This window comes from Desmodus rotundus, chromosome 6 (assembly GCF_022682495.2).
Source record: "Desmodus rotundus isolate HL8 chromosome 6, HLdesRot8A.1, whole genome shotgun sequence".
Taxonomy (NCBI): domain Eukaryota; kingdom Metazoa; phylum Chordata; class Mammalia; order Chiroptera; family Phyllostomidae; genus Desmodus; species Desmodus rotundus.
Genome location: NC_071392.1, coordinates 29,545,802 through 29,558,139, shown reverse-complemented (window position 1 = coordinate 29,558,139; position 12,338 = coordinate 29,545,802). Strand labels below are relative to the sequence as shown.

Below are 12,338 nucleotides of genomic sequence, written 5' to 3'. Positions count from 1 at the left end.
TATCTCTCCCGATGCAACTGCAGGCTCTGACAGGGGACAGCTGTCTACCACTGTTACTCTCCTTCTACATCTGTGAGCATTTGTGGGGGCACATTAACTAACTCATCTTCGGTCCATCACAGGGAGAGGCTGGTGCTGCTGGTCCTGCCGGTCCTGCTGGTCCTCGTGGCAGCCCTGTAAGTAGAAACCTGGGTCATTTTGGATACTCATAACTTGTAGACATTGATGAACCTGAGATTGGTAAGACATTTTTAAATCCCTTCTCCCACCTAGGGTGAACGTGGAGAGGTCGGTCCTGCCGGTCCCAATGGATTCGCTGGTCCTGCTGTGAGTATCATATAATGAAGGTTAATCTGAAAACATCCCAGCTTGACAAGAGAGTGAGTTGGAATACCTGAGCGATAAACCTGTTCCTTTCCCACAGGGTGCTGCTGGTCAACCTGGTGCTAAAGGAGAGAGAGGAACCAGAGGGCCCAAGGGTGAAAATGGTCCTGTTGGTCCCACAGGCCCCGCTGGAGCTGCTGGACCATCCGTAAGTTGAATTCCCTGGTGGTCAATATAGCCTGGGTAGCTGCCCATGAAATATTCTAATTCCACATACATCTATCAAGTGCCTACTGTACATGCCAGGGAATATGCCAGATAGAAGACGATTCTAAAAGTGAGAATTAACATTTGCAAGCTGGCTTTACAGTTTGTAAAAGTCTCATTTTATTACCTTACTTTTTCAATAATCCCATAGGGTGGTAATATTGAAGCAAGAACATTTAGATAATTTTATTTGATGCAGATAATTAGTTTTAATTCCTGGATTTGCTTCTAATGATGTGGGAATGATCCCTTTGAAGAAAAGAATGACATTTGTAAGAATTGTTTTGTGATTTAACCCCATCTTTTTGTTGGTTTCCATTTAGGGTCCAAATGGTCCCCCTGGTCCTGCTGGGGGTCGCGGTGATGGTGGCCCCCCTGTGAGTATTTAAAATGGACTCTGATAACTTTTCTTTCTTTAAAATCTAATAGGGACAACTTGAAAGTTTGGAAATTTTTGGTACATTTGGACTAAAATAAGGAGACACTTGAGATTCAAGTGAACTCATTCAGAGACATTCTGATATTGAAGTTAAGGTCAGGTTCATGGGATGTGAGCTCAATCCCAGTGTCGTGTATGTGGCTACCAGTTCACTTGAGGTAATAACCAAAATTAGGCCCTGGTAGTTCAGTTGTGAAATGGGTAAAAGATTTTTGGTACCCTTTATCCCCTTATTGATGCCTCCCCTTCTCTGCCTGACCAAGTCCTTTCCCTTGGCATCCAGTGCTAGCCCATCCCACTCCCCAGAGACCCAGAGCCCCCCAAGAAAGACCTCCATCAACTCCCTTTTTTCACCAGACAACAATTAATACTCAGTCTTTTGTTGTATCATCCTCTGTAAACAAAATTACTTATTCGGTGTCCATCCCCCAAGCACCCAGCCAGGCGGTTAAGTGACATTAATATATACACATCATTGTGTGACAATTGACATACAATGTGGCATAGTGTCTTAACTTCTTGCTCTTACAATCATCAGATAATATGTTAACATTTGGAAAAGGACCCTCAGAATTTTAATGCAAAATATGGGTGTTGCAATTGGGGTCACACCGGTGAGGAAGATGGCAGAGATGGTGGGTCTTGGGACCCTGATTAAATAACACCCTATGTGACACTGCCACTGCCTCGCCCTTGGTCCACCCCTTGTCACATGTTTTGGGGATTTGTCAGAGGAGAAATTTCCATTTTTACCCAAATCTCTGAAGTTGGTATTGATTGTAGAATTTTAACATGGAATTTTAATGCACTTGGTCCTCAGGGTATGACTGGTTTCCCTGGTGCTGCTGGACGCACTGGCCCTCCTGGACCCTCCGTAAGTAAATCACTACAAAGGATGTTTCCCTTTAGTCTGGCCTCGGCTGGGGGGCGGTGAGAAACTCCGTAAAAATATGCTACAAAGATTTAGCTACTACCTTCCTAGTCTGAAATCAGTTTTTCTGAGCCATTAAAGCAAAATCTTCACGTTATATTTTATAATAACAGTTTTGGAGGATTTTATTCATGTGAACACAAGTCTCCTTTTAGGGGTGTGGGGGGGGGGTTTTTGTTAAAAATTAAAAAAACAGAACAGTTTTACTCACATAGCAGGTAGTTCTGTATCTAATTACCCTTTATGGCCAACATTCTGCCTCCATTGTTAAGGTATAATTGTTCCGGAATTTAAAGGTGGTTTGGCCTCTAATTTAATTCGGATTCAGACTCTTCTGTCAGGACTCAAGAGAATTTAATTAATTACCAAGGCTTAAGTCTTCCGGTTAAGGTTTCAGGGGGAAAAATAGCAAAGATGTTGATTTCTTGGAATCCTTTTATAAGTTCATAACAGAAAAACCTTCGTTCCCTGTAGGCATTTAATTAAAGCTAGTTGAGAACTTATGTGATTCCTCATTTATGAACAAAATGCCAGTATCGGGTTCCTTCAAAAAGAAATGTCTGGAGTCTTCCGAAGTCCTGTTCATTTACAACTTTCAAAACTACACACAGTTCCAATCGGCCAGGTTGCCGGTGCTACAGCAGCGCTTTCCCTCGCAGCCATTTGCCACAGCCTCTGCCTGGTTCACCCTGTTACAGCCGCAGGAGAAGGAAGTTGGGAGTCGCTTCTTTCCACAAGAAAGAATGTTAAAAAGTCTAAACCTTTCCCCCACATAGCCAGGATACTATTTTGTTGCTTCACCCTGCATCTTAACATCAAGAACCTCAGCTGCTCTCTTCCAGGCCCATGATGATGAACAAAAGTTAAATGACCTTGTACATTTGCCCACAGGGTATCACTGGCCCTCCTGGTCCCACTGGTGCTGCTGGTAAAGAAGGAATTCGTGGGCCTCGTGGTGACCAAGGTCCAGTTGGCCGAACTGGAGAAACAGGTGCAGGCGGCCCCCCTGGCTTTGCTGGTGAAAAGGGTCCTTCTGGAGAGACTGGTGCTGCTGTAAGTGATTTTAAACTCCTCTTTCTTATTGCCTTGTGCTGAATTAAAGGCAAGCCCTTGCATAAATCACTAAATAGTGTGTGTTTGTTGATGAGTGCTGCAGGCTCTCAAGTAGAGCTCAGTTGAGCCAGGAAATCATCTAACAGATACTGAGGTGTCATAGCTGCAGCAGATGCTTCTAAGGCACTAGATGGGCGTGACAATAAGTGAGAAAACTCACTGTTTTACCAAAACAGCCCTTTAAGCTGTTGAGAGCACCTTACTGGTATGGGGATTCGAACAGCATCCCATTGCAGTGGTCATCCTACCGTACATTAATTGATCTCAGTAAGCCGCCAGTTCTTTAAACATGCATTGTCCAGTGTTGTTGCTACTCTGAAATGTGCCTTTGTTAGGCCTGGTTCAAGTTAGACACCACGGTCAAAATTTGCTTCCTGGCATAGATTCTACATAAATTCTATTCCATAATCACAGATGGCTTCATTAATTTCAACCACATATTTCTAAATGTTGTTCCATTGGTCTCAAGAGGGAACTAGGCACAAAAATACACGTGCCAAGATGGAAACTCACCATCATCACAGGGAAAAGACATCCCAAGCTGTGTCCTGCCGATAGGAGGACTTCTGTTTGCACGGAGTACAGCTCGTTTTCACAGTCCTCGGGCCAACCTGTGTTTCCACCCACGGTCTTTACCAGTAACACTCAGTATTTTTCATCTTGTTCAGGGCCCTCCTGGCACCCCGGGTCCTCAGGGCCTTCTCGGTGCTCCTGGTATCCTGGGTCTCCCAGGCTCTCGAGGTGAACGTGGTCTACCAGGTGCTTCTGGAGCAGTGGTGAGTGTTTGACACCTTTCTTCTCCTCAACATAACAGAGAACTTAGAAAGCTGCCATTCCAAATGTGACAGATTGATCACTGAGTAACTCCGCTTAAGATTTTTTATTCATGGCATTGTCTTTGTACAGATCTCATGTCACTTCTCAAAGAAGCTTTGGTATCCCCTTACGTAGACACATGCAATAGGCACAGTTAACATTATGCAGAATGATTTTTGTTCTTTTACATGCTTAAAAATGATAAAGCTCTAATAGCATTTACTCCTCTGCATTATGAAATGCTGGCATCATTGCCTGTAGGAAGACTGAAACTGCAAGTTCCGAATCATTCCTTTACACCTTATACATGACGGCACCCTGAAACCATTTCATCTCCAAAAACTCTCTCAGCTTTAGGAATTTGTTTCATTTGGGCTAGCGGACTAAACCAGGCTCCCCCGATACAGAGAACATCCCAATGCAGGAACTCCCAGGGTCGTGCACAGAGCTGACCACCCTATGTGTGTACGGGCGGGTGGGGGTGACACCAACGACAGTACTTAGGCACTTTGTGGCCTCTTCGTTTTCATTCTTTCTTCAAACCGAAAACTGACTAGGTTTGTTCTGGGAAGGTGAGATTGGCACGCAGTTCAGTGAGAGCAATGCTGTTCTGTCTTCTCTGTCTTTTTAGGGTGAACCTGGTCCCCTCGGCATTTCGGGTCCGGCCGGGGCCCGTGGTCCCCCTGGTGGTGTGGGTAACCCTGGAGTCAACGGCGCTCCTGGCGAAGCCGGTCGTGATGTGAGTCCAGCACTCAGTTTGTAAAACCGGAACTAGCCGTAGTTCGTTTGGGCAACCTTATATCCTGAGTTGAGGTTCACTTATTCCAAGTTTCTGAACATGGTGTCTGTTTCTCTATAATAACTACAAAGCGTGACTATGCCTAGTATTAAAAAGAAGAAAAAAATTAACCTGGGATGGGGGATAGGTCTTTAAATAGCATACTTCAAAGTTGGCCAAAATATTAAAAACATCTCTAAAATTATCTAGGTTGGCAAGTTCTTATTTTTAACAGTCTGAAAGGGGATTCATTATTGAGCTCTGGGAGTGACGAAGGCAGAACAGCGGAACTGTGGGGGCTGTGGGCTATGGAGCCTCACAGTGTCTTTCCTGGCATGGTGTCTTCACAGGGCAACCCTGGGAACGATGGTCCCCCAGGCCGTGATGGTCAACCTGGACACAAGGTCGGTATACCTCTTCATCTTCCTCTCATTTAAAAGTGACTGAACTACAGGCCAGATTAATGCTAAGCTTCATTTTGCCTTTGACAGGGAGAGCGTGGTTACCCTGGCAACGCTGGTCCCGTTGGCGCTGTTGGTGCCCCTGGTCCTCATGGCTCCGTGGGTCCCACTGGCAAACATGGAAACCGTGGTGAACCTGTAAGTCATAAATACAAGTCCCTTAACATTGTCATCCCCGTATGCTTCACTTCTGACTTACCCACACTTGAGAACTTGTGGACGCCTGGGAGGAAGACCTTGTCTGTGCTGATGACTTGCGTTTTTCTCTTCCAATGCACAGGGTCCTGCTGGTGCTGCTGGTCCCACCGGTCCTGTTGGTCCAAGAGGTCCTAGTGTATGTACATGATGAAAATTTTTTTTACAAATTGACATTTAGGAATAGTCTAGACTGTCCATTAAGAAAAATAAATATGACATAGGCTAGACTTTATAGATATATTTTTTAAAATGTAGCCCACATTGAGAATTGCTAAAAATAGCTTTTAAGTCTCTTTTATTTCAAATCTCTTCTGCCTGATTGTATTAGACAATCAAGAAGATCTAGCCAACATTACAGACAGCTCAGCTAAAGCAGATCGAGAGGAGAGTAGCCTGTACACAGCTTTTAGAGTTTTGCGTGTCTTGGGTTACCTTTGTAAACTGGTTACACAATATTTGTTGAAAAGGGAGTATCACTTGTCTAAAAAGGTAAACATCCTATATGTCCTTCTCTTTCTTTGCAGGGCCCACAAGGCACTCGAGGTGATAAGGGAGAGCCTGGTGACAAGGGGCCCAGAGGTCTTCCTGGCTTAAAGGGACATAATGGATTGCAAGGTCTTCCTGGTCTTGCTGTAAGTAAAAAGTGGACACCCAGCACATACGCAGATCTTAAAGGCCTTCACCTCAAAATGATCTTCCTCAGATTTTCACTGCTATTGTTCTAAAATGTCCTATAGCTTATTCATTTCCCATTTTCTGACTAACTTCATCTCTTAGAGAGAACGCTATTTCATCTCAACAAGAAAAGGTGAGGGTTAAGGGAGACAAAAAATATACATATATTAAAATCTCCTGGTAGCAATGCCCTTCAACCCCACTTAAAATAAATATAATTAGAGGAATGACTAATACTGCATTGCTGAAGTAGCTTGCAGGAAAAAACATAATTGAATATAATAGACATAATAGGACAAAAGAGCCTCATTTTAGTTTCAATTTTCTCAATCCAGAGTTATTGAAGCTAAAGTTTTCCATCCAATTTTTAAAAATCTACTTTTTGACACATGTTCTGAAAATGTGATTTTTCCCATTTTCTCTTTGAAGGGTCATCACGGCGATCAAGGTGCTTCTGGCCCCGTGGGTCCCGCTGGCCCTAGGGTAGGTTGGCCCAAGAGACACTGGTCTCCAAAATGGACCCCATGGCAGGCAGTGAGCCCCCGGCCTCTGCTCTCTTATGAGACTTCCTCTGGTTCACACAGTCCTTCTTCCCCAGGGCCCTGCTGGTCCTAGTGGCCCTCCCGGCAAAGATGGTCGCACCGGACATCCTGGTACAGTTGGACCTGCTGGCATTCGTGGCTCTCAGGGTAGCCAAGGCCCTGCTGTAAGTATTATTCGGAGGATGAATAAAGAGCCTCACTGACCTAAGGAATGTTTTCTTCAGACTAAACCAAGGGAATCATGTCAATGCATTAAAGTAGTCCCCCACTTCCACGTGCTTTCTACAATATGTAAATGTGGTCTCTATTTAATGAGTTGTTTAAGCCCATCCCTGCAAGTATGCCTGGGAGCAAGTTGTTTATTTGTATAAGCTTGATCCTTTTTTACTTATTAAACTATGCTTTTGTGTGATGCCCATCTGAACACCTGCTGTCATTGATGTCACCCAGTGTCACCAAATACAAAACTTTCTCTTTCTCACTTTCACCTTTGCAGGGCCCTCCTGGTCCCCCTGGCCCCCCTGGACCTCCTGGCATAAGTGGTGGTGGTTATGACTTCGGTTTTGATGGAGACTTCTACCGGGCTGACCAGCCTCGTTCACCACCTTCTCTCAGACCCAAGGATTATGAAGTTGATGCTACTCTGAAATCTCTCAACAACCAGATTGAGACCCTTCTTACTCCTGAAGGCTCTAGGAAGAACCCAGCTCGCACATGCCGTGACTTGAGACTCAGCCACCCAGAGTGGAGCAGTGGTACGTCAAGATGTCCAAGCTGGTCTGATGATCTCACAAGTTGAGCTTTTCAAAATCAGTTCCCACTCACAGTTGGAGTGAAAAGTATTTGGGTAAAATCTGCACTATGTGAAGCCATACACAATTAATGAAGCATTTTTTTTCCTCCCAGCCATCACCCATTCTCAAACTTCTCTTTATATGTGTATGTGTGTGTGTGTGTATTTCCCTTTTCATGTTAATATATACTCTGATTTGATTTTTCATGGAGGAGAGGGAAGGAGGAATTGTGTAATCTTCAAAATAGCCTCCTTCTGCCTGTTAAATATGGGGTAGCTAATACAACACTACAATCAAAAGTGATACTTACAAGAATCAAAATCATTGACTAAGAATTATTAGAACTTATGGTCTACTCAATGAGAGGTTTTTATGGTCGGGATCTTGTTTTCATAAAAGGTTACTACTGGATTGACCCTAACCAAGGATGCACTATGGATGCTATCAAAGTATACTGTGATTTCTCTACTGGCGAAACCTGCATCCGGGCTCAACCTGAAAACATCCCAGTCAAGAACTTGTACAGAAGTTCCAAGGCCAAGAAGCATGTCTGGTTAGGAGAAACTATCAATGGTGGTACCCAGGTAAGGAATCCTACAAACATTGCCCCCCTTAATAGACAATATTTTGTTAGGATTGTTGTTTTTTTAAGCCTTTATCAAAACAGGCTTATTAAAAGAACCTGCTCTTTTAATGGGTTTTGGTTCTTTATGGGATTATACATTAAAGATGGATCGATTGGACATATCCATATGACTCAAAGTTGTTGTTCAAATTTGACTTAACTGGTAACCACTGGAGAAACTGACTAATGCCATTAGGATGAAGGAGCATTGCCCTGTATATGTATTTTCAGAACATGAGCTTCTCTATATTTGTAGTCAACCTTCTCACCAACTTCATTGAATGCCTACTGGTGGGAATTACAAATAAAGAAATAGGTCCCAATTTCTATCTCCTTGCTCTCTTATTCTAAATACGAAACATACACAAAAGGGCTTACCTGAAAGAGGCATCTTTTTGAGATGACCTCGCCTCAGCCTGGTTCTTCTTATGTCCCCTCTAGGTAACTAATACTTCAAAGACAAGTGAATTTTGTTTCCTTTAAAAGTGCTCTCTTCTTAAGGTTCAGATCTGACTCCATTATTTTTCCCTATACCAGATTTTTTCTTTTAATTTGACTCAGTGTCTGAGTTCTTTTCCACTGAACTGGAATGTCTATCTCATTCTCTGTAGTTTGAATATAATGTTGAAGGAGTAACTACCAAGGAAATGGCTACCCAGCTTGCCTTCATGCGCCTGCTGGCCAACCATGCCTCTCAAAACATCACCTACCACTGCAAGAACAGCATTGCATACATGGATGATGAAACTGGCAACCTGAAAAAGTCTGTCATCCTGCAAGGTTCCAATGATGTTGAACTTGTTTCCGAGGGCAACAGCAGGTTCACTTACAGTGTTCTGGTAGACGGCTGCTCTGTAAGTAATAGTGAAATATGGAAATAGCATGTACTCGGGGGCAGGGTGTCCTAGTTTAGACCAGTAAATGAAAAGATAAATGAGTAACCTAACTTATCCAATCTTTTTTCATGAATGTATTTATTTAAATTCAGATGGTAAATTCAGAGTATTCTTATCAGATCTTGCCTTCTAAAGTACTGAAATATATACTGTCCATATATTAGTTGTTTTTCTTTTAACAGCTCTTTTTCTTTTATATTAGTTTCATTTCTCTTCTTAAATGATAATAGATGCCCATAACTTAAAACGACTTGAGGTTAAAAGGACCAAACCTATAGTTTATAATTATATGTATTTTATTTTACTTATTAGTATGGCCTACCTTTAATTTTTCTTCATGCTTTCTCTACAACATGCTATAAATGGAAGGAAAATTTAAATGCACTGGTAGCCATTGAGCATACCCTCCAACTCTCCCCCTCCCCCTCAGACATACACACATACACATCCTGAAAATGATAATGGAGCTATACATCACTTGGAACATGTATTGCAGTGTTCTTTTTCATCATACTGGTAGGAAGCCTCTCCCCCTAAAGATACCCTGGGTGCTGCGCTTTCAAAGATGAACTTGCTGATCCGGGACACATGTCTTTCCAATGGCATGAGCCAAAGAGCGGTTCTTACAACATCTAAGGTTCAGATGACATTAGATTCCAAAATAGTCATGCTTTATGTATATTTCTTCTTCTCTTTTTTAAACAGAAAAAGACAAATGAATGGGGAAAGACAATCATTGAGTACAAAACAAACAAGCCATCTCGCCTGCCTTTCCTTGATATTGCAATTTTGGACATCGGTGGTGCTGACCAAGAAATCAGTTTGGACATTGGCCCGGTCTGTTTCAAATAAATGAACTCAACCTAAATTAAAAGAAAGGAAATCTAAAAAAAAAACTTTCTCTCTTTGCCATTTCTTTTTCTTCTTTTTAACTAAAAGCTGAATCCTTCCATTTCTTCTGCACATCTCCTTGCTTAAATTTTGGGCAAAAGAGAAGGGTTGATCAGAGCATTGTGCAATAGGGTTCAATTAACTCCCTCTCCCTCCTCCCCTCCCCGAAAGATTTGGAATTTTTTCCAACACTCTTACACCTGTTGTGGAAAATGTCAACCTCTGTAAGAAAACCAAAATAAAAATTGAAAAATAAAAACCGTGAACACTTGCACCACTTGTGGCTTTTGAATATCTTCCACAGAGGGAAGTTTAAAACCCAAACTTCCGATGGTTTAAACTACCTCAAAACACTTTCTAGTGAGTGTGACCCATTCCATTAGGTGCTGAACCAGACAGAGATGAGCTGAGGTACTTATTTCGTTTTGTTCAAAATACAAAGGTGCTAATTAATAGTATTTCAGATACTTGAAGAATGTTGATGGTGCTAGAAGAATTTGAAAAGAGATGCTCCTCTTTATTGAGTTGTATTGTTTTTTTAATTTGACTTTGAATCAGTATTTACATCTTAACCCTGAATAAAGTATGCAGACCCTTTGCCCAGCATTGTCGTCTTCTTTAAATTCAGCATTTGTTCTTTGCCAGTCTCGTTTTCATCCTCTCCCATGGTTCCAAAGAAGCCTTGTTTCTCAGACAAGCAGAAAAATTAAATTGTACCTATTTTGTATATGTGAGATGTTTAAATAAATTGTGAAAAAATGAAATAAAGCATGTTTGGTTTTCCAAAAGAAAATATTGAGTAAAATTCCTTGCTTCAATGCTCTTTGCAGTATGAATATAGATTATGCCATCTCTACCAGCCATTAGACCTGGTGTTTCCCATTAGAGAGACTGTGCAAAATGGGAGATTTGGTTTGGTAGAAAGAACAGAGAACAAGGACCCAGGAGACCGGAGTGCCAATGCTGGCTCTGCTCCTTTTGGCTGACCTTGAGCACGTCGCCTTTCTGAGTTTCAGTTTCTGTATCTGTAACATGGGGAAGACTCCCCTGAACTATTAAACATTTGCTCTATTCAAAATGCATAATTCCTAAGCAACATGGCATTGTTGACTGAAGTTCCAAGCAGAGAGCCATAGAATCTTTTAGTTTATTCTCCATTAAGCACTTGGAAACAGGGGCTGAAATCTATGCACAATTAATCCTATTAACTAAAACAGTTTCAAATATTCAGTAAAATTGCCATACACTTAAACCTGATGCAATTGAGTACAATGCCTGCGAAGAGGTAATGTGTGTGCTGTCAATCATCATAGACAGCTGTGGGTAATAGTACCATGAACACCTGCCTGCCAAGTCAATTTCCTCTTCCCTCCCTGTACCTTTCCATGACATCTTCAATACACTGAAACATAGTGATGTGTCAAGTAAAATGTTAAGATTCATTTAGAGCTTATTTCCTGTTGCAGAACATAATTGTGATTGTAATATTTGCCTCCTGTTATAAGTCATCTCAAGATTCAATTAGTTTTAAAGGCAAAAGACTGAACATGATGGAAATCTAACATTAACTCTAACAAGTTAGCAAGGTCTACTAACCAAATTGGAACTTCAAATGACGGTCCTTCTGCTACCTGAATCAAATGCTGTGATGTTGAGTAAAATGTAGATTCTCGGTCCTCATCCACCAAAGTAAGTCCTGTAAAGGAATCGGTATCCTAAGAGCACCTTACAAAATTCTGATGTGCACTAATTGGGAAACCACTGGCTGAGGTGATTTCCACAATCTTCTAGCTGTCATGCTCTGTGTCTGGAAAGACCGAATACCTGACGAAACAATATAAAGAAAATGGAACCTCTGAGATCAGAATACTACTAACTCCCCACAAATTAGTCTTTGAAAATAGCCAAGGCAAACTTATATGATAACCAGTTAGAAATCTCTGGATTAAACATATGCTATGCCCCCAAGTTCATAGTACAGGATTCAACCATAAGGTTAGTATACAGAGGGGAGAGAGATAAGAAGGAAGAAAACCAACATTTATTGAATACCAACTATGAGACAAACACTGTACTAGAAGATCATAATAATAACATTTGTCAAACTGAATCCAAATAGGTAGACTTCTCAAGCCACTTAATCATTGGTATGAGACTGCAAGAAAATAGTTAAGTGAATAACAGTGTATCTGAGAGGTAACAAAGAGGAGACAAGGGATGGTATACCCAATAAATATACCAATGAGAATAGGCAATGGCATATCTAGTAGACAATAATAGAAAAATAGTGAAATACATTTTGGTACCCCAATTACATTTGTGAGGATGATTAAACTAAAGAAAAATTCCTGTAATGGAATGTTACAATCTTTAAAATATAATATCCAAGTGTACTTTCAGAAATATATTAAAACACATATAAAAATGCTAAAGAGTAGGTAATATGAATAATTTTCATGCCTAAATTTTCCAAATATGCTATAATGTAGTCATACTGCTTTTATCATTTACAACAAATTGACTCTTAAAATATTATGAAAAGAAATAAGCAGTCAACAAATTAAAACAATTCTGGTGGAGGAGCGGCA

At 41.4% G+C, this 12,338-nt stretch overlaps 1 protein-coding gene across 1 annotated transcript in view; it reads left to right on the top strand.

Moving 5' to 3' along the window:
* Window positions 1-10,090, top strand: part of COL1A2 (collagen type I alpha 2 chain) — a 35,486-nt gene extending 25,396 nt beyond the window's left edge. The window contains exons 34-51 of the mRNA XM_053926725.2: window positions 123-176; window positions 274-327; window positions 425-532; window positions 915-968; window positions 1,851-1,904; window positions 2,853-3,014; window positions 3,743-3,850; window positions 4,522-4,629; window positions 5,019-5,072; window positions 5,160-5,267; window positions 5,410-5,463; window positions 5,852-5,959; window positions 6,432-6,485; window positions 6,601-6,708; window positions 7,041-7,299; window positions 7,738-7,922; window positions 8,575-8,817; window positions 9,565-10,090. Coding sequence (XP_053782700.1) covers window positions 123-176; window positions 274-327; window positions 425-532; window positions 915-968; window positions 1,851-1,904; window positions 2,853-3,014; window positions 3,743-3,850; window positions 4,522-4,629; window positions 5,019-5,072; window positions 5,160-5,267; window positions 5,410-5,463; window positions 5,852-5,959; window positions 6,432-6,485; window positions 6,601-6,708; window positions 7,041-7,299; window positions 7,738-7,922; window positions 8,575-8,817; window positions 9,565-9,711 — 2,022 coding nt within the window. The 3' untranslated portion in view covers window positions 9,712-10,090. The remainder of the gene's footprint in view (window positions 1-122; window positions 177-273; window positions 328-424; window positions 533-914; window positions 969-1,850; window positions 1,905-2,852; window positions 3,015-3,742; window positions 3,851-4,521; window positions 4,630-5,018; window positions 5,073-5,159; window positions 5,268-5,409; window positions 5,464-5,851; window positions 5,960-6,431; window positions 6,486-6,600; window positions 6,709-7,040; window positions 7,300-7,737; window positions 7,923-8,574; window positions 8,818-9,564) is intronic.
* Window positions 10,091-12,338: the final 2,248 nt, after the last annotated feature.